The sequence below is a fragment of the Saimiri boliviensis genome, chromosome 7 (assembly GCF_048565385.1).
Source record: "Saimiri boliviensis isolate mSaiBol1 chromosome 7, mSaiBol1.pri, whole genome shotgun sequence".
Lineage (NCBI taxonomy): Eukaryota > Metazoa > Chordata > Mammalia > Primates > Cebidae > Saimiri > Saimiri boliviensis.
The window spans coordinates 12,334,607-12,355,443 of NC_133455.1; the positions used below are offsets into that span (position 1 = coordinate 12,334,607).

The window sequence follows — 20,837 nt, forward strand, 5'->3', positions numbered from 1 at the left end:
TTGAGGGAACATAAACATTCAGCACACAAACATATGGCAAAATAAAATGGAATAAAAGAAGATATAATCCCAGCACTTTGGGAGGCCGAGGCGGGTGGATCACGAGGTCAAGAGATCGAGACCATCCTGGTCAATATGGTGAAACCCCGTCTCTACTAAAAATACAAAAAATTAGCTGGGCATGGTGGCGCGTGCCTGTAATCCCAGCTACTCAGGAGGCTGAGGCAGGGGAATTGCCTGAACCCAGGAGGCGGAGGTTGCGGTGAGCCGAGATCGCGCCATTGCACTCCAGCCTGGGTAACAAGAGCGAAACTCCGTCCCAGAAAAAAAAAAAAAAAAAAGAAGGTATGGTAAAAACTGAGGGTCCTGCTCTTACTTCACACCTGAATTCCTCCCCCAGAGGTAACCACCATCAACAGCTTCTTGGGTCACCCTTTGGAAATTTTCCATGCAAATAAAGGCAGAGAAGCCATATAGGACAGTCGATAAGAACATGGACAGCCTGATCCAAATGCTGGCCCTGCTGTGGACAAGCTATGTGAAGCTTAGGCCAACAGTTTGTTCTTCCTGCGCCTCACTTTCCTCATCTGTAAATGGGGTTAATAAAACGAAATACCTACTCTATAGGGTAGTTGTGAGGCTTAGCCAATCTAAACAGTGTTTATTTATTTGGCATTTATTTATTTATTATTTATCACAGTTTTCTGCTCTGTCACCCAGGCTGGAGTGCTCTGCTGAAATCTTGGCTCACTGCAACCTCTGCCTCCTGGGTTCAGGTGATTCTCCTGCCTCAGCCTCCCGAGTAGTTGGGGTTACAGGCAAATGCCACCATGCCCAGCTAATTTTTTGTATTTTTATTAAAGATGGGGTTTCACTGTGTTGGCCAGGCTGATCTTGAACTCCTGAACTCAAGTGATCTGCCCACTTCGGCTTCCCAAAGTGCTGGGATTACAGGCATGAGCCACTTCGCCCAGCTTAGGCAGTGTTAAGAATGAACATTCCCTGGCCCATAGTTGTCCAATAAACACGCACATACGGTGGATCCTTTCTGACAGACACCGAGGTAGCCTTTTGCTATTACCAACGATGCTGCAAGCAAGACACATCCTTGTTCACCTATCATTTGGCACAAATGCAAGAAGCTCTGTGGGAGAAATTGCTAGTGGAGAAATTGCTGGGTCAAACAGGAGTGCCCTTGTAATTTCAATTAATTTTTGGATGAGCGAATTCTCACAGCAGGCAGGGACGGGGAAAGAGGTCCACAGGGCAGCAAGGACGAAGGAGGAGCGAGATGCAATGTTTTGTCTGAAGTCCAGGGAGGCTTGTATCTGTCCCAGCAACCTGGAAGGATGCAGTGGTTCCCCAAGCCCCTGGCTAAGCGGATGGAGGGTTTAATTTCATCTAGATTGTCCCCATAATGGTTTTACAGAAAATTGGTTGATAGGATTAGAGAAGCAGGATGCCCTAAAGAGCAGTGGCTGCTTAACAAAGTGCTGGAGCAGATACAGTTTGCCTTTGCCACCACCCACCACAGCAGCATCTGGGCTCTGATAGGGACCCCTTGGATGCCAGGGTCAACTCAGAATGGTACCCCAGTAGGGCCCTCCTTCCTTAACATCCTTCTAGGTCCCAGAATACAGAGTAGACTACAGGGATTCAGAACACAGGTTTTTGGGTAAGACAGATAGATATCAATCCAAATTTACTGTGTCAGGTAAATGTGTAGGCAAGCCATTTTCCTCCTTGTGTTTCAGAGGATAATGGGACCTACTTTCATGAGGTTGATGTGAGGACTCAATGAATCAAACACAGAAAGGACAATGGCTGGCACACAGTGAGAGCCCAATAAATGATCACCCAGGAGACACAGATGAATAAAGACATTACCCTGCTGGGCATGGTGGCTCACGGCTGTAATCCCAGCACTTTGGGAGGCCAAGGCAGGCAGATCACTTGAGGCCAGGAGTTCAAAGACCTGCCCAGCCAACATGGCAAAACTCCGTCTCTACTAAAAATAGAAAAAGTAGCCAGGTGTGGTGGTGCGCGCCCATAGTCCCAGCTACTCAGGAGGCTGAGGCAGAATTGCTTGAACCGAGGAGGTGGAGGTTGCAGTGAACCAGGATGGCACTACTGCCCTCAAGCCTGTGGGACAGAGTGAGATCTTGTCCCAAAAGCCAGGATCCCTGGATCCCACCCCCGAAGACCCTGGGAACAAGATATACACTTGTAGCTTCCTACCCCCATCATTGAACAAGAGCATTTTAGCAGTTGCCACAGCCACCTCCTAATTTCCAGATTTCCCAGTCAGTCTGTGAAATGGGTTGTGTGAGTCATATTTTCAAGGTTTGTTTTGTTTTGAGACAAGGTCTTGCTCTGTCACTCAGGCTGGAGGGCAGTGGCGTGATCACAGCTCACTGCAGCCTCGAACTCCTGCCTCAGCTGGAACTACGGGTACACACCAACATGCCTGGCTAGTTTTAAAATTATTTGCAGAGATGGGGTCTCACTATGTTGCCCAGGTTGGCCACAAACCAGAGTAAATTCTGAAGGTCTTGCCAGAGCTAAAAATACTTTTGTGTGTGAGCCAAAAGGGCAAATTGGGAGTGGGACCCCTCAGATGGGAAGAAGGGAAGGAGCCCTAAAGGGGTTTCCCAAGCCCAACCGGCTCCCCCATTCATCAGATCATGCAATCTGGTTAGAATCTACTCTGTGAGAAGTCCCAGGACGACGGACAGTAACGACAACAGCGACCACCCCACTGATCCGGGGGTATCTGGGCGAAGGGCACAGGCCGGGGTCAGACAGGCGTGGAGTGGGCTCTATTATGCACTCCCTGGATGAGTTGTGGTGTCGCAGCTGGTGATACTCACCTCTCAGAGCCTCACCGGCTCTCACCTGTGAGACCGGGAGGATAAAGGCTGTGCGGCCCCGCTCGGGAGAGAACCGAGGAGAGGCTGGAGAGTGAGCCCCCGCCGCTGGCCCTGCGCAGCCGGCATTCCCCGGGCGGGCACGGCAGGGGCGCACCCCCGTCGCCGCCCAGCGGATCACCGGTACAGGGGTAGGTGGGGGGAGGAGGCCAACCCTCCACGCCTCCGCAGGCGGATTTCCCCGCGGCCTCCCGCGCCCCGCAGCGGGGACCCGGGTGATTGCAAACAGCCGCCGGCCTCCTTAGGAGACGTGTAATTAGCTGCTGGCGCAGCCCGAGCCGGCGCGGGCTGATTACCGCCGGGAGCCCGCCGCGCCGCCCACGCGCCAGCCCGCCCGGCCACTGCCGGCGCCTGCACCCTCCGAGCCCAGAAGGAGCTGGGCCTGGTCCGAGACTGAGAGGCCTCGGGCAGCGCCAAAGTGCTTCCTCCCGGGGCTGTGCCTGTGGGAGAGAAGTGGGTTTACTCGCCGAGCGCGGTGGCTCACGCCTGTAATCCCAGCGCTTTGGGAGGCCGAAGCGGTGGATCACCTGTGGTCAGGACTTCGAGACCAGCCTGGCCAACATGGTGAAACTCCGTCTCTACCAAAAATACAAAAACTAGCCGGGCATGGTGGCACATGACTGAAATCCCAGCTATTTGGGAGACTGAGGCAGGTGAATCTCGAACCCAGGAGGCAGAGGTTGCGGTGAGCCGAGATCGCGCCATTACACTCCAGCCTGGGTGACAAAGTGAGACTCAGCCTCAAAAAACAAAAAGTGAGGGGGCTTACTATGCACTCGCCGTACCAGGCATCTTGTCCACGTGACCCCGCTTAAATTTCATATCCACCCAGGAGGGAGGAACCATTGTTATCCCACTGTACAGATGAGGAAAGATCTGAGACATTAATTAACCCTCCTGACACACGTGGCCGGGCCGGTAAGTGACGGAGTGGGGAATCGAACCTCCATGTCATCTCTCATCTTACTACACTAAGTGGATCAGTGAAACCCTGCACAGGAGGGCACCAGCTGTGTCGACCGGAACAAGGACTCTGGAGTCAGCTGGCTTTGGGGTTCGAATTCTGATCCTGCTTCTTACTGGATACGAGGCTTTGGTCTGAGCCGCGACTGCATTTATAAAATGAGCGAGGCACTGCAGTTGAGATGAAGGCTGGGGAAGTGTTAAGGGTGAAATTTCGGTGAGGGGCGAAGCGCTCCGAGCGGCTGGGGATGTCCTGCTCTCTCCGCGCACTGCGGGCCTCTGGCACCCCCTGTTGGCCAAAGGAGGACGCCGCAGACACTGTTTCTGGAGAAAGGTGGTTCTTGGGTGGGGAGTGCTGTCATTGTCACCGGTCCCTCGGCAGGTCCACGGGACTCCCTCCCCCTATTCTTCCCTTCCCTACATTCCCCAACAATCCTCCTTTAAGGTGGCCAAGAAGAGTGGGAGATGGGAAAATTCGGAACTCATTCCAGATCTTGCAAAAATCAATTATGAAAGCTGCTTCCATTACGGACCTCACAGGACCAGCAAGGCCAAGACAGTTCTACAAATAATCAGGGATGGGCATGAATAGACTAAGCTACAAAGCCATGCATCAAAGTATTGGGTATAACAAGAAAACCTGGAAGTAATGTGAACCTCCACCAAGGGGATACTGAACTGACCAACTTAACAGTGGTATGTCCAAACAATGTAATACTGCACAGCTGAAAAAACAGTATTGTAGCTGGACAGTTGACACGAAAATATACCCAAACAACAGGAATCAATCTTACAATCATATTTAGCAAAAGAAGCCAGACACAAAAGAAAACATCTTAAACATAAAGTTTAAGAACAGGCAAAATTAATCTAGCAGGGTAGAAGTAGCCAATAGTGGCTAACAGCAGTAAGGGATTTGACTGGAAGAGGTCTCGGGGAACCTTCTGAGATACTGAAAATGCTCTTTATTTTAATCTTGGAGGTGGTTATGCAAGTCTATCTATATGTAAAAATTCATTGAGATGTACACTTAAGAATATGTACTTTAGGCCGGGCTCAGTGGCTCACACCTGTAATCCCATCACTTTGGGAGGTAGAGGCAGGCGGATCATGAGGTCAGGAGTTTGAGACCAGCCTGGCCAACACGGTGAAACTCCGTCTCCACTAAAAATACAAAATATTAGCCAGGCATGGTGACACGCGCCTGTAATCCCAGCTATTCAGGAGGCTGAGGCTGGAGAATCGCTTGAACTCAGGAGATGGAGGTTGCAGTGAGCTGAGATCGCGCCATTGGACTCCCGCCTGGGTGACAGAGCAAGGCTGCTCCTTCTCAAGAGAGAGAGAGAAAAAAGAATCATGTACTTTATATAATACCCCAATGAGGCATTAAAAAAAAAAAAAAAACTTGAAAATAAAAAACATTATTTAACAGACGGTATAAGTCTCAAACTGTTTTCTCTGTCTCGGGACTCCTTTACTGAGGATCCCAAAGAGCTTTTATTTTTGTGGGTCATATTTACTAAAGCTGAGAAATGTTTAGAAAAGAATACACAATTCCATTAGCTGTTAGAGCAATGAAGTCATCACGTCAAGCAGCCTCTGGAAAACTTGACTGTTCACTCTGAGACAGTGAAAAAGGCAAGTAACATCTTAGCATTATTATGAAAGTAATTCTGACTTCGGGGACTCCTAAACTGAGTGAGTTTAGGAAATCTCAGTGGTACCCAGACTACACTTTTTTTTTTTTTTTTTTTTTTTTTTTTTTTTTTTTTTTTTTTGAGACGGAGTTTCGCCCTTGTTACCCAGGCTGGAGTGCAATGGCACGATCTCGGCTCACCGCAACCTCCGCCTCCTGGGTTCAGGCAATTCTCCTGCCTCAGCCTCCTGAGTAGCTGGGATTACAGGCACGTGCCACCATGCCCAGCTAATTTTTTGCACTTTTAGTAGAGACGGGGTTTCACCATGTTGACCAGGATGGTCTCGATCCTCGACCTCGTGATCCACCCGCCTCGGCCTCCCAAAGTGCTGGGATTACAGGCTTGAGCCACCGCGCCCGGCTCAGACTACACTTTTAAGAACCGCTGGCCCAGGGAGAAAATGATAGAAGAAAACACGTGACACGACAACAGCTATTCTCTCTCAGTGCTGGGATTATAATTTATTTGCTTCTTGGTGCTTTTCTGTTAAAAAAAGAAAAAGAAAAAGAAAAAAAAGAAAAAAAAAAGGAAAATACAATGACCACGTATTGTTTCCGTAAACAAAAAACGAGGCAGCACGCTCGCCTCCCTAAGATTGTTGAAAGGCGCAAACAACAATGGCATATTTAGCTGTATGGAAGAATTACTGAGCTCTAACCTGAAAATAGGGGTCCGATTTCCCGTTTGTCAATCCCTGGGCTGTTGAGGTGCAGGGTCTTGCCCTCAAAAGCTCCACCGTTCACCTTGGGGAGAAAATATACTCGCATACATAACTGTGCTGCAAGGTTTCCAGGGCCCCAAGAAAAGAGGCTGCACCTTACATTTACAATAAAATAACACAGTATTGTAAACTCCGGAGTGCAGCAGAACCTACCATCACAGCTGCAAGACGATTCACACTCGGAGTTCAGTCCTCAAACTAGGCCGGGTCCTCCGCAGTACGCATGCGCGCTTAGAGAGCCGGGACGGGTCTTGAGGGAGACTGACACAGAGCTGGGCTTCTCAACTTTCTAGCCCTGCCCCCATGTCCTGCCTCCTTCTCTGAATGGCTGAAAGGCTGAGGAAGCAAGCTTCCCATTGGCAGCGGGCGGAACCCACATCCGGTTTGCACATCGGGCCGGAGGGCGCGGAGGCAGCCATGGTGCGGTTCAAGCACAGGTAAGCTGTTCCTTGCAGACCCACCCAGTGTCTTGCCGGGACCTCACGGCCCCGCAAGCGCCCACCTTCCTCTCGCCTGCCGCAGGTATCTGCTCTGCGAATTGGTGTCGGACGACCCCCGCTGCCGCCTGAGCCTCGATGACCGAGTTCTGAGCAGCCTCGTACGGGACACGATCGCCCGGGTGCACGGGACTTTCGGCGCAGCCGCCTGCTCCATCGGCTTCGCGGGTGCGAGGGCGCTGGGGGAACCCGGGAGGATGGCGGGACGCGGAAGGGGCAGGCGCCGGAGGAAGAAAGAAGGGGCACGAGCCACTGCTGGAGTGGCCCAGCCCCCGTGCAACTGCTTTTTGTAAGGTATCTCTTTAAGCGCCTGGGACCCCGAGCGAGACTTGATCCAGACAAGTCCGAAATTAGCAGAGAGCTAAAAGGAGGGGCCCGAAGGCAGTGAGACCTTGAACTAAAGGCCTCTTTTTACCTGTTTGACATCCGTAATTCGTTGTGATTGAATTTGATAGGATAGAGATCTAAATGAGGGAAGCAGTGTATAGTTCCTAGTAAGAGCTGTATGACCGATAACATTAACGTCACATGGAAAAAAAAAATTGTCAAAAGTTCCCCTGGGAAAGCCCTTAAATAGTTGGCAGAGTGCAGATTGTTTATATATGTAAATATATAAATATATGTAAATATATATGTAAATATAGGATGAGCTGCGACAAAGAGGGGCCCTTCCACACCACTTAAATTAGTTCCCTCTTTTACCTTGAAGATAACCTTAACTCCCCTAAATCAGGTGAGACTAAGCTGACCGCTACAAGCATTAGAGCCCAATTGCAGCAAAACAGCCTGTTTTTCGGGCAAGAGTTTTGTAGGTTTTTTCCTAAATTAAAATGGATCGCCTCCTACCTGCTCCTATTTATTGAATTAACTAGTTAGTGAATTAGGAAGAATTTAAAGTTCTAAATTCATTCACCAGTTCTGAGTGGTATGCAACAGTGGGTGTTTTGGCTTTTCTCCCGTTTTTACTCGCTGATACATCCTACATGCCACTTGCCTGCAACATACGTTGAGCACATAGTAGGCTCTGTTACTCCAAAGCTTTTAATATGCTCCTGCGACTCCAAAGTTTCCCCCCCTCCCCCCCCCGCTTTTTTTTTTTTGGATTCCGAGTCTCGTTTCACCCAGGCTGGAGTGCAGCAGTGAGATCACAGCTCGATGCAGCCTCCACCTCCCCAGTTCAAGCAATTCTCCTACCTCAGCCTCCCGAGTAGGGAATTACAGGTGTGCACCCCACCATGTCTGGCTAATTTTTGTATTTAGTAGAGACAGGGCTTCATCATGTTGGCCTGGCTGGTCCTGAACTCCTGACTTCAAGTGGACCGCCCGCCTTAGCCTCCCAAAGAGCTGGGATTATAGGCATGACATGAGCCACCACACCTGGCAAAAGTTTTCCAAAACGATTTTTTTTTTCCTGTTCTAGTTCGATACCTCAATGCCTATACTGGAATAGTGCTACTTCGATGTAGAAAAGAATTCTATCAGCTTGCGTGGTCAGCTCTTCCCTTCATCACGTACTTGGAGAACAAAGGACATCGTTACCCATGCTTTTTCAACACGTTACATGTGGGAGGTAGGAGTGGAATGTTAACACATGGCTACTGATTTTCAATAGGTGACACGTTCAGAGTTGAGTCTAGACTGTTGGGTGGGTCTTCTTGCTGTCCCACTAACAAGATACCCTTCCCCTACCTCTTTATACAAGTCAAGACCTTTCACAAGCTGTTGACCACAATAACTCATATGCCAGGTACAATAAGAACATGTCAGAAGTTCCTAATTCAGTACAACAGGAGACAGCTGTTGATCTTGTTGCAGAACTGCACTGATGAAGGTAAGCAACACTAGCCCAGGCCCCACTGAGCAGTGACAGACCTTGAGCCAAAGAAATCACTCCCAAAGTCATCTTTCATCTGTTATCTGCCTTCTCCAGGAGAGCGGGAAGCTATCCAGAAGTCTGTGACAAGAAGCTGCTTACTAGAGGAGGAGGAAGAGTCAAGTGAGGAGGCTGCCGAAGCAATGGAGTGAACCTCTGCTCACCATACGGCAGGCTACACTGTGCTCAAGCTTCAAACCCACTTGTTGAACAGAACATTCTGGGTAGCAACAGCATCTTCTACAGTTTTCCTAACTGGGTAACTGCAACCAGAGGACACGTTACCCACTTGAAATGGAGTACTCAGTTAAACAAGTTGCCTTTACCTAACATTCCTTGGTTAAGTGCTGTAGGTTGTGAACTCTGTATAGACATCTTTGTATCTAATTGCTTGGCTAAGAGTAGGTTTAATAAATGTATCTGGTTTCCGTGGTAACTAGCATACTTACGTTACAAAAAGAGCTTATGGAGTCCATGCTTGGCCAAGTCTCTATTCCCTCTCTATCCCTAGCCTTGGTGGGAAGACTACCTATGTGGTACTAAATTTTTTTAAAAAAACAGTCTCACTCTATTGCCCAGGCTGGAGTGCAGTGGTGCAATCTTGGCTCACTGCAACCTCTGCCTCCTGGGTTCAAGCAATTCTCCCACCTCAGCCTCCCATGTAGCTGGGATTACAGACATGTACCACCACACCTGGCTAATTTTTTGTATTTTTAGTAGACACGGGGTTTTGCCATATTGGGCAGGCTGCTGTTGGAACGCCTGTCCTCAAGTGATCGGCCTGCCTTGGCCTCCCAAAGTGCTGGGATTGACAGCGTGAGCTACTGCATCTGGCCTAGATTTTCAATACTTAGCCTTCTACTTGAGGTTTTGTACCCCCAGTCCCCAAGATGAGCCCTAAGCAAGGCAAGTCATTTGAAATAGAAATTTTAGTTGAGACACAGAAACTAAACTGGCAGAGATCTACAGCCAGTCTCAGCACAGAACCACAGGGTCTTAGGTAACTTTAAATAGGCAACTTTTACAGTTGGGGTGGGAGAGCTAGCCTCACCTGACATCATTATTGCATGGCCATGTAGGGCGCCCACTTAAAGAACTTAAGGCAGTTTTTTATAGTTCTGCTCTTCTTTATCGCCTTACACCTGAAGACAAGTGAGACTGCCACACTCACTAGGAAGCAGGAATGGTGAGAGACTGTGATCCAGGTTTGGTCTGCTACCTACAGACATTTCTAAGATCTGTTTTCTCCATAATACAATGGATTACACTGAAAGTACTTACACACATTTAACCGAAATACTGGTGACTGGCTTCAACATGCCTCCCTCTTTTTTTTTTTTTTTTGAGCCAGAGTCTCACTCACTCTGTTGCCAGGCTGGAGTGCAGTGGCACGATCTCGGCTTACTGCAACCTCCGACTCCCTGATTCAAGCTATTCTCCTGCCTCAGCCTCCTAACTAGCTGGGATTACAGGCACCTGCCACCATGCCCAGCTGATTTTTGTATTTTTTGGTAGAGACGGAGTTTCAACACGTTGGCCAGGATGGTCTTAATCTCCTGACCTCGTGATCCGCCCACTTCAGCCTCCTAAAATGCTGGGATTACAGATGTGAGCCACCACGCCCGGCCACCCGCCTCATCTTGAGGCTAGAACACCCTGGATCCACCCAGGAAATTTCCTGAAAGGATTTCTTTTAAAATGGCAGATTAAGCCGGGTGTGGTGGCTCAAGCCTGTAATCCCAGCACTTTTGGAGGCTGAGGCGGGTGGATCAGAAGGTCAAGAGATCGAGACCATCCTGGTCAACATGGTGAAACCCCGTCTCTACTGAAAATACAAAAAATTAGCTGGGCATGGTGGTGCGTGCCTGTAATCCCAGCTACTCGGGAGGCTGAGGCAGGAGAATTGCCTGAACCCAGGAGGTGGAGGTTGCGGTGAGCCGAGATCACGCCATCGCACTCCAGCCTGGGTAACAAGAGCGATGCTCCGTCTCAAAAAAAAAAAAAAAAAAATGCAGATTAAAGCTAAGCCCAGCTCTAGAGCCATTTAAACCTGACACCAGAAAAGACAGCCCACAATATCCTGGCAGCTATTATGTTAACCTATTCAAGAAATGTCTAGCTTACCTGTGATGAACTCAACAAAACAAAAAGCTGACATTGCTTATGCAAGTGATTTATTGCAACCGTTTGCCTTCATAGTCTAATACACCTAGAGATCACTTTATTAAGCAGCAAAAGAGTTCACATCAAAATTAGCTCAAATCAAGGCATAAGGAAACTGCTCTAGATCAAAGGGAGACAGCAATGCTACAGCTTCAGACGGCCCTGCTCTTATCCAGCTGTACAGGCTCCTGTTCCTACGACTCAAGCCACTCTCACTGAAAACAAGCTCGATCTTAGGGGTAGCAGGTCTCAGGGCTTCCTTCGTGAGTTACAGCTTTCCTTGCCAATGCAAGCCATGCTCAAGAAGAGGCAAAACCCTCCTTTCACACATGCAAATGCCAAGGACAACCTACCCCATTAAGCTGGCACCACAGCCTGGCCATGTGTCAGAAGAAAAATAAACTGCAATTCAAACTGGGTGTCCTAAATCCATTTTATTCCCACACCTCCGCTTTAACAAGGAGAACTAAATAGTAAGGACTCAACTGTTTTTAAAAGACAGAGAGGTGCTGAGGCCAGAAAGCCCTGACACGATGCTCCGGCAGAGCAGTGCTGTGCCATTCTGGGCTGGACAGCCTAATGCACATCGAAGGGACTCAAATCTTATTTTGGGTTGAGAAAAATTAATTACGCATGGTTCAAAAAGACTACACTCACAACAAACTAAAAACCTTGGCAGGAAGAGATCTCTTGTGAGTGTCAATACTTTATTTTGGTGTAAAGACAGGAAGCTGGAAAATACACTGTATTTAAAATTTTCTTGGTTCCCCCTCACATTGTGGAAACCCCCTCCCCCCAGAGCTAATCTGTTCAAACTCAAATACTTAAAAATTACAGCAGCCAAACAAAAGCATGGGGTTTAAAAAAAAAAAAAGATGGAGAAGGTAGCCTGGGCCAGTAGTGTCACTTGGTGTGGACGACTGAGGTGCTGAACAGGAGCTTCTGTTTCTGTTTTTTCCTTTTCTTTCCTCCTTTCTCTTCTAAAGGGAGACACAGAAAGAGAGCTTGCTTAACTTAAAATGCCATCTCTTGTCCCCTGGCCAATTTTAATTACTGAGAGAGTGGAGGCTCTGGAATTAGACTACCTAGACTCCAATACCAGTCTTGGTATACGTTAAGTGGGTGCCTTTGAGCAAGTCACTTTTACCTCCCTGGACCTCCGTTTCCCCATCTGTAATGAGGTAAACCCATTTAATGTGGCTGTTGGGAGGATAAAATTAGCACGATGCAAGGCACACAGCACTGAGAGAGGCACTGAGCCTCTCATACGTGATTCTTATCTAGTCACGAACAGAGTGCAACAGGCTTTGAGAGTGACTTCTCCTAATTGGCTACCCTGTACCAACTCAAGATTCTAAAGGATACAGGTTGTACACCCCACTGTATCTTGGAAAAGTTCCTCAGAATTTCACTTTCGGGCCTTATGAATTAATCTGGGGTGGCAAATAGGTCCTATCTGACATACCAAATGGAGTATTATTTAAATGACACTAGATTGTGCCAAAGGGTTCAGAAGGAAAAGTGCCTAATTAGTGATGTCTGCCACTGAATCCAGGCAGGAATAACAGGATGTGTGCAGTGTGTTTGACAACCCTGGGCACTCTAGCCTCTGCCCTTACCAGAGAGGGGATCTGAAGTAGCTGGTGTGTCCAGTTTCATGAAGGCAGCTTCAATAGCTTGGCTGAAGGAATTTTGAAAACTGGGCACAGGAACACGGTCTGAGTTATCACTCTCCCCGTCGCTGTCCACAGGAGCAGGAGGAACTAAGCTGTTCTCATCTAAAAAATACCAGTGTTAAAACTCTAGAACAGGCGTCCCCAAACTGCGGCCCCCTGTGGCCATTTAGCCAGCCCCCCGACCGCACTTCAGAAGGGGCACCTCTTTCATTGGTGGTCAGTGAGAGGAGCACAGTATGTGGCGGCCCTCCAACGGTCTGAGGGACAGTGAACTGGCCCCCTGTGTAAAAAGTTTGGGGATGCCTGCTCTAGAAACAACTCCTTTCTAGAAACAGCCTTTTATGGAAACAAACCAAACTCCCCCTTCACAAGTGGGTCATCCTCACCTTTCTTTGGAGCAGTTTTGGGCCACACATCTGCTTTTGCTTTTCCAACCCTCAGCATCTGTCAAAGTGGGAAAGAAGTGGGGGAAAATAAGTAGCTGGTCCGACTTCTTTTCCAGACTTACCTTGACACTGATTGGAGAGGCACAGACTGTCACCTTCGGAAAGATTTTCCAGGTACTTCTCTCCTTAACACACTGTTCTAGTCATGTCTTTTATATTCTAATAGAAATGGCAGTGAAACCCACAAGGTAGTAAACCATAAACTGTTTTGTTCCTTGGGAAACCCCTTTTATGGGTAAAGAACACCACATAAAAGGCACACGAGATTCTTACTCAGACCCTCAAGTTGGGAATCTTGACTATGTGGCAAGTTTTTCTGCCCTTCTTGGGACCCCTAAAAACATCAGTTTGGGGCGGGCGCGGTGGCTCAAGCCTGTAATCCCAGCACTTTGGGAGGCCGAGGCAGGTGGATCACGAGGTCAACAGATCGAGACTATCCTGGTCAACATGGTGAAACCCCGTCTCTACTAAAAATACTAAAAATCAGCTGGGCATGGTGGCACGTGCCTGTAGTCCCAGCTACTCAGGAGGCTGAGGCAGGAGAACTGCTTGAACCCAGGAGGCGGAGGTTGCGGTGAGGCGAGATCGCGCCATTGCACTCCAGCCTGGGTAACGAGAGCGAAACTCCGTCTCAAAAAAAAAAAAAATACGATCCCCAATTTTGGAAGTGGGGACCTAATGGGCGGTGTTTGGGACATGGGGGTAGACCCCTCATGAACGAATGAATGCCCCCGCACCACCACCAAGGGATAAAAGAACTATTCTCCCGTTCGTTCCTGAAAGAGCTGATGAGCGATGTCTGCCGCTGGATCCAAGCAGGAATGACAGACAAGTACAGTATGATTCACAACCCTGGGCGCTCCAGCTTCTGCCCTTACCAGAGAGGGGATCTGAAGTAGCTGGTGTGTCCCATTTCAGGAAGGCTGCTTCAATAGCTTGGCTGAAAGCTATTTTGAAAACTGGGCACAGGAACACAGTTTAAAAGAGCCTGCAACCTCCTCCCCTCCTTGCTTCCTCTCTTGCCATGTGATCTCTTCACAAGCAGAGTTCCCTTCACTTCTTGTACCATGAGTGGAAGCAGCCTGAGGCGCTGACCAAATGCCCAGTCTTCCAGCCAGCAGAGTCATGAGCCAAATAAACCATTTTTTAAAAATAAATGACCCTGCCTCAGATAATCCTTTATACACAAATGGACCAAGACAGCATCCAAATAGTTTGACATGTGAATCATTTTGCTCTTTTTTTTTTTTTTTTTTGAGACGGAGTCTCGCTCATTACCCAGGCTGGAGTGCAATGGCGCGATCTCGGCTCACCACAACCTCCCTCACCTCCTGGGTTCAGGCAATTCTCCTGCCTCAGCCTCCTGAGTAGCTGGGATTACAGGCACGCGCCACCATGCCCAGCTAATTTTTTGTATTTTTAGCAGAGACGGGGTTTCACCACGTTGACCAGGATGGTCTCGATCTCTCGACCTCGTGATCCACCCACCTCGGCCTCCCAAAGTGCTGGGATTACAGGCTTGAGCCACTGCGCCCGGCTCATTTTACTCTTAATAAGGTAACAAAATATGTCACCTATATTTTATTCTTACCAAAGTGTTTAAATATTTAACCCGAGGCCAGGCGCGGTGGCTCAAGCCTGTAATCCCAGCACTTTGGGAGGCCGAGGCGGGTGGATCACGAGGTCAAGAGATGGAGACCATCCTGGTCAACAAAGTGAAACCCCGTCTCTACTAAAAATACAAAAAAAAATTAGCTGGACATGGTGGTGCGTGCCTGTAATCCCAGCTACTCAGGAGGCTGAGGCAGGAGAATTGCCTGAACCCAGGAGGCGGAGGTTGCGGTGAGCCGAGATCGCGCCATTGCACTCCAGCCTGGGTAACAAGAGTGAAACTCCGTCTCAAAAAAAAAAAAAAAAAAAAAAAAAAAAAATTTTAACCCGAATCCACTCATGAGAAATCACACAAGTCTAATCCGTAGGATATTCTATAAAACAACTGGCCATGGAAGGGGAAAAAAAAGAGGGGATATGAGCAAAGGAATGGTTAATAACTCAAAGGAGACTAAAGAGACTTGACAACTAAATGCAGTGAGTAATGAGATTCTGCCGAGTTGAAAATAAAGGACACTGAGACAAATGGGGAGAAAGAAATATGCACACTGTATTAGGTATTATTGTAGCAGTGGAATTTCTCTAATGTGATCATTGTGGTTATATAGGAGAATATCCCATATTATTACGAACAGTATTACTTAATTCTTTCGACTCTAAGTGTGAAGTTTTTCACAATAAAGTTGAAAGGAAAAAAGCAATAGCAGTAAAGCCTAGTTAAAAAAAAAAAAATTAAGAATTTGGCATAACTCCTGGGAGCCACTTAATAATCACCTCTGAAGTCCAGCAGTTAATTTTCAGGATAGCCCCCACTCCCTTCCCATCTCGCCCCCACAATTATTTCATGATCCTTGACTTCAGGACCCTCCTTACCAAAGTTCAATTCTTGCTTATTTCTCAGTACAAACTGCTATAATTACATGAGAAACATCCATATCAACTACTCTAAAGAACTGTCAGGATAATGATTCTACAGTAGCCTCAAAGAAGTTAATACAGACTTCTTACAAGGGCACATGTCAAGCTGTCCATCCATCTTCCTCAGTTATCTGAATATTGACATCTTGGAGATATCAGCTTATTATCTTGGAGATTAAAAGTGGTTTCACAGCAAGCCTCACTAGCCTATCGTCCCCCCACACAGCTGCTCTGGCTAGTTACAGTATAAACCGGACACTTTTCCCCTCTCAAAGTAAAAAGAAATAGCTTATTTTATGTAACAGATAAATGTCACCTGAATCAGAGGTCCTAGAACCAGACACCAGTTAAAATTGAAGGTGTATCCCCAGCCCCCACAACGGTATCCAGTACACAAGTATCAAATGGTTTTTAAATATTCTAAACTCTGATTCGCCCTCAGTTATTCTTGGTCTCTTTCCTAGGTACATCCTACAGTAACATCTGAGGACTAAATCCATGAGCTTTCCTCTTAAGAAGCCTCCCATGTATTAGAGTCAGTGCAACATTAGCCTGTTAAGTCTCTCCTTTTCCAACAGAGGGGCCATCCATGACATAATCTGTCCTCGGCCAACTCTATGCTGCCTAAAGCTCCAACAGGCAGTGAATTTCCCTCCTACCCATCAGATGACTCAACTTATCCAGCCGTATTAGAATGAGAGGTAACAATCCCTGGAGAAGGTTCCCATAATAATAAGCAGCAGAGTTCATGTTAAATACCCTTGGGCTGCTTCACAATCGAAGGATTTACCTGGGCAAAGGAAGGGAAGGGAGAGTCCTCTTCCAGACTCCCAACGCAGAATGAGGGACTGCCCTGACTGGCAGTGGGTGACAGAGGGGTCAGCAGAAAGTCTGAAAGGGAACCAGAGACCTGATTATATTCGTCACGTTCCAAGGAGTGTTCTCTTAACAAGAGAGGTGAGTGAGCCCTGAGTCAGGTCTGGAAAATTACGAACCATCCCCTCAGAGAAAAGCAAACCTTGATCCAACCTTCAACTCTCCCATGTTCTTATAAAGCCAACAATGCTGCCTATGAAATCAGTGACCCGTATAGGGAGAGGTAAAAGCTTCATGGTTATAGTAACACTAGGAGTCATGGTAGAATCTACTCCTACCGTAAGAAAAGTCCTTGCTTTTGAAATGCTGTACTTTTCACAAAGGCTGGCTCTCAAGGCTAGGTACTGTCAGGGACTAGTTTTATATGGATGAAAAATCTCCAAGAAAAAGATAAAATTTAATCAGCTCAGCCTTTACATTCCTGCCAGTAGACACTATGACCTGGAAGTATGCAATTAGAATCCAAGATACATCAATAAGATCCAGCATGAGGGTGCAAACCTTTTCCCAATATTCCCTAGGTAATAGACTTCTCTCACCTTTCTGACTAGAGCTGAACATTTACAGATCAGCCTATCCACTGCCCTGAACAGTGTTGGACAAGAGGGGCCCTATTCTCTCTCCCAGTAGCATAAAGGCCCTCCCATGGTCAGTACTCTTATTCCTAGGACCAACCAATTACTCTTCCTTAAATACATTAAAAGCTTAAACTTTCAGAAAAGCCAGGCACTGTGGCTCATACCTGTAATCCCAGGACTTTGGGAGACCTAGGTGGGTGGATCACCTGAGGTCAGGAGTTCAAGACCAGCCTGGCCAACGTGGTGAGATCTCATCTCTACTAAAAATACAAAATTAGCTGGGCATGGTGGCAGACACCTGTAATCCCAGCTGTTTGGGAGGCTGAGGCAGAAGAATTGCTTGAACCCAGGAGGCAGAGGTTGCAGTGAGCTGAGATTGTGCCATTGCATTCCAGCCTGGGCAACAGAGCAAAACTCCATCTTAAAAAAAACAAACAAACAGAAACAAACAAACAAACAAAAAAATACCTTTCAGAGATGATAGTATGTGAAAACACAACCTTGTTATCACAGATAGGCTGGGCGCAGTGGCTCACGCCTGTAATACCAGCACATTGGGAGGCTGAGGCAGGCAGATCACTTAAGGCCAGGAGTCAGAGACCAGCCTGGCAAACATGGCGAAAGCCTGTCTCTACTAAAAATACAAAAATTAGCAGGGTATGGTGGTGCATGTCTGTAATCCCAGCTACTCAGGAGGCTGAGGCGTAAGAATTGCTTCACCCTGGGGTGCACAGGTTGCAGTGAGCTGAGACTGTCCCACTGTGGTCCAGTTTGGGCAACAGAGCGAGATCCTGTCTTTAAAAAAAAAAGAAAGAAAGAAAGAAGAGGCTGGGCGCGGTGGCTCAAGCCTGTAATCCCAGCACTTTGGGAGGCCGAGGCGAGTGGATCACGAGGTCGAGAGATCGAGACCATCCTGGTCAACGTGGTGAAATCCCGTCTCTACTAAAAATACAAAAAATTAGCTGGGCATGGTGGCGCGTGCCTGTAGTCCCAGCTACTCAGGAGGCTGAGGCAGGAGAATTGCTTGAACCCAGGAGGCGGAGGTTGCGGTGAGCCGAGATCGTGCCATTGCACTCCAGCCTGGGTAACAAGAGCGACACTCTGTCTCCAAAAAAAAAAAAAAAAAAAGAAAGAAAGAAAAATAATGGTTATCACAGATAGCGTATTTAATGATCTGCCATAGTCCTTTCTCAGGTAAGCAGAAGAGCGTCACAGTAGCGCAGTCAGTCCTCAAGAACCAAGTTCTAATCCCAGTTCTTGACTAAACTACCTGCCTCAGCCACAGGTTCCTAATCTGCAAAATGATATGCATGTGATCACAATGGTCACCAAAAGTTTTAAATATTCAGATGATGGACATTTTGTTAAGAATGCCTGACACCTGTAATCCCAGTATTTTGGGAGGCCCAGGCAGGCAGATCACGAGGAGTTTGAGACCAGCCTGACCAACATGGTGAAACCCCATCTTTACTAAATGTAAAAAAAATTAGCTGGATGTGGTGGTGCATGCCTGTAATCCCAGCTACTCGGTGGGCTGAGACAGGAAGAAGAATCGCTCAAACCAGGGAGGTGGAGGCTGCAGTGAGCCAAGATCAAACCACTGCACTCCAGTGACAGAGTGAGACTCTGTCTCAGAAAAAGAAAAAAAAAAAAATGAATAAACAATCTGCTAGGCAGATGAAGATCATAAAAGACAATTGTCTGAAATTATAGTCAGTAACTCTTTAATTTCTTAACACTTTAAATATTCTGGCTGGTCCGAAGGTAGTGAGTTATCTCAACTGATTGTTCCCAGTTATAGATCCAGCTCTCTGTTCTACTCTTTCCCCCCTTCTCACTACTGTACTTGAATAGTCTTATAAACAAACAAACAAACATTCTTTCTATATAAGATAAATTTTTGGCCGGGCACGGTGGCTCAAGCCTGTAATCCCAGCACTTTGGGAGGCCGAGGCGGGTGGATCACGAGGTCGAGAGATCGAGACCATCCTGGTCAACATGGTGAAACCCCGTCTCTACTAAAAATACAAAACATTAGCTGGGCATGGTGGCACCTGCCTGTAATCCCAGCTACTCAGGAGGCTGAGGCAGGAGAATTGCTTGAACCCAGGAGGCGGAGGTTGCGGTGAGCCGAGATCGCGCCATTGCACTCCAGCCTGGGTAACAAGAGCGAAACTCCGTCTCAAAAAAAAAAAAAAAAAGATAAATTTTTTTTAAGGCTAAAGGCCCATTTGAACATTTCAATCCAGTGTCATTCCTTAGAACGTAACACTACTACCAATTTGGAACACACCTGTCTCAGTATTTTTTTCTTTTTTTTTTTTTTGACAGGGTCTGGTTCTGCTGCCCAGCCTGGAGTGCAACGGCCCATTCTCGGCTCACTGCAACCTTTGCCTCCCAGGCTCAAGCCATCCTACCACGTCAGCCTCCCAAGTACCTGGGACTACAGGTGCACACCACCATACCCGCCTAAATTTTGTATTTTTTGTAGAGATGAAATTTTGCCACATTGCCCAGGTTGGTCTTGAACTCCTGAGCTCAAGGGGATCTGACCACCTCGGCCTCCAGTGCCGAGATTACAGGTGTGAGCCACCGTGCCTGGCCTTCAATTTTTTCTACACTTTTAATATTTTTTTCTTTTTATTTCCTGCCCTGCCTTCTAGCAGAAGTTTTTCTATACATTTAGATATATAAACCCATAATGAAACGCTTTAATTTTGTGGTGGTGGTGGTTTTCTTTAACCCACAAATATTTGTTCTTGTTCTATAAGTTAGTTTCATCTTCCCATTAGTCCATGAAGAGAACTATTCCCTTCTTCAGCAGTTGTAAAATATCTTATAGTATAAATACTACAATTTAGCCATTTCCCTATTGGTAGGCTTTCCAGACTGTTTTCTTTTTTCTTTTTTTGTAGCTATTATAAACGCTGCTACAATAGAAACATACAGGAAGATGGTTAGGCATACAGGAGAGAATCTCAAACGTAAAAACTAGAAATAAAAACAGCTGGGTCACAGGGAAGAATCCAGATTCAACTATCCTGCCTAAAGAACTCCTTGAGGTTCTCTGAAGCTAGGGGTACAGCGGTCAGTATGGCAAGTCGGAAAGGTGAATAAATGGCAAGATTCTGATGGACCTCGGGACTACCCAAAGTAAGGTTATGTCCCCAAAGCCCACACCATGCTGAGTGGGCCGGGGTTGTAAATTCAGACACCAAGGCTTTGCATAAGGTCTAGCCAATGGGTGAATTCATTAAATTTCACCTATTTACCTGCATGGGAACCTGGACTTCTGCTCAGAGGAGAAAGGGAGAGGCCCCCCTGGCCCTCGGTGCTGGTGGGACCCAAAGTAGAATCAGAGGAGCAGGTATAGGAATTGAAGGCAGGAAACTGCTGTAGATTCTCGAGGGGAATGTGGACTTCTGGGTCTGCAAAGGAAAGATAACCCCGGTAAACCCATTTATAGAATTATTCTTGTGTGTGTGTGTGCGAGATGGGAATCTCACTTTGTGACCCAGGCTGGAGTGCAGTAGCGCGATCTCAGCTCACTGCATCCTCTGCCTCCGAGGCCCAAGCAATCCTCCCACCTTAGCCTCCTGAGTAGCTGAGACCACAGGCAGGTGCCACCATGCCCACCTAATTTTTTGAATTTTTAGTAGAGATGGAATTTCAACCATGTGGCCCAGGCTGGTCTTGAACTCCTGAGGTCAAGTGATCTGCCCACCTCGGCCTCCCAAAGTTTTGTGATTACTGGTATAAGCCACCACGCCGGATCTGAATTTTTAAAATAATTTCTAACAGGTGAGGACACCATACATGCGTATCCCCAAAGGTCTGGAGGATGCAGACAGAAGCTAAAACCCAAATTTATAACTTTCCTTCTATAATGTC

General features: G+C 47.3%; 2 protein-coding genes across 4 annotated transcripts in view; one reads left to right on the forward strand and one right to left on the reverse strand.

Moving 5' to 3' along the window:
* Positions 1 to 6,680: 6,680 nt before the first annotated feature.
* Positions 6,681 to 9,114, forward strand: POP5 (POP5 homolog, ribonuclease P/MRP subunit). 2 transcript variants are annotated; one of them, XM_010342807.3, is made up of 5 exons: positions 6,681 to 6,745; positions 6,831 to 6,973; positions 8,226 to 8,375; positions 8,508 to 8,636; positions 8,736 to 9,114. In XM_010342807.3, exons 1-5 carry the CDS (start codon positions 6,726 to 6,728, stop codon positions 8,828 to 8,830), a joined length of 537 nt encoding a protein of 178 aa, XP_010341109.1. In that variant the 5' UTR covers positions 6,681 to 6,725; the 3' UTR covers positions 8,831 to 9,114. The 2 variants fall into 2 exon arrangements, with proteins under 2 accessions (XP_010341109.1, XP_003932230.1); XM_003932181.4 differs by having other exon boundaries at positions 8,553 to 8,636.
* Positions 9,115 to 11,013: 1,899 nt separating this feature from the next.
* RNF10 (ring finger protein 10) overlaps positions 11,014 to 20,837 on the reverse strand; it is a 46,157-nt gene continuing 36,333 nt past the window's right edge. For both annotated transcript variants that reach the window (XM_039471602.2, XM_039471603.2), the window contains exons 13-17: positions 20,219 to 20,374; positions 16,283 to 16,383; positions 12,904 to 12,961; positions 12,461 to 12,619; positions 11,014 to 11,821 (exon numbers count right to left, since the gene is read on the reverse strand). In XM_039471602.2, the coding sequence (XP_039327536.1) occupies positions 11,745 to 11,821; positions 12,461 to 12,619; positions 12,904 to 12,961; positions 16,283 to 16,383; positions 20,219 to 20,374 (551 nt within the window). In that variant the 3' untranslated portion in view covers positions 11,014 to 11,744. The remainder of the gene's footprint in view (positions 11,822 to 12,460; positions 12,620 to 12,903; positions 12,962 to 16,282; positions 16,384 to 20,218; positions 20,375 to 20,837) is intronic.

What these genes read in the sequence shown, in the direction of transcription:
- POP5 (XM_010342807.3), top strand. Translation starts at nt 6,726, where the DNA reads ATGGTGCGGTTCAAGCACAG. An exon ending in CAACACGTTACATGTGGGAG is followed by an intron (nt 8,376 to 8,507) that starts GTAGGAGTGGAA and finishes TCTTTATACAAG; the next exon opens with TCAAGACCTTTCACAAGCTG. An exon ending in GCAGAACTGCACTGATGAAG is followed by an intron (nt 8,637 to 8,735) that starts GTAAGCAACACT and finishes TGCCTTCTCCAG; the next exon opens with GAGAGCGGGAAGCTATCCAG.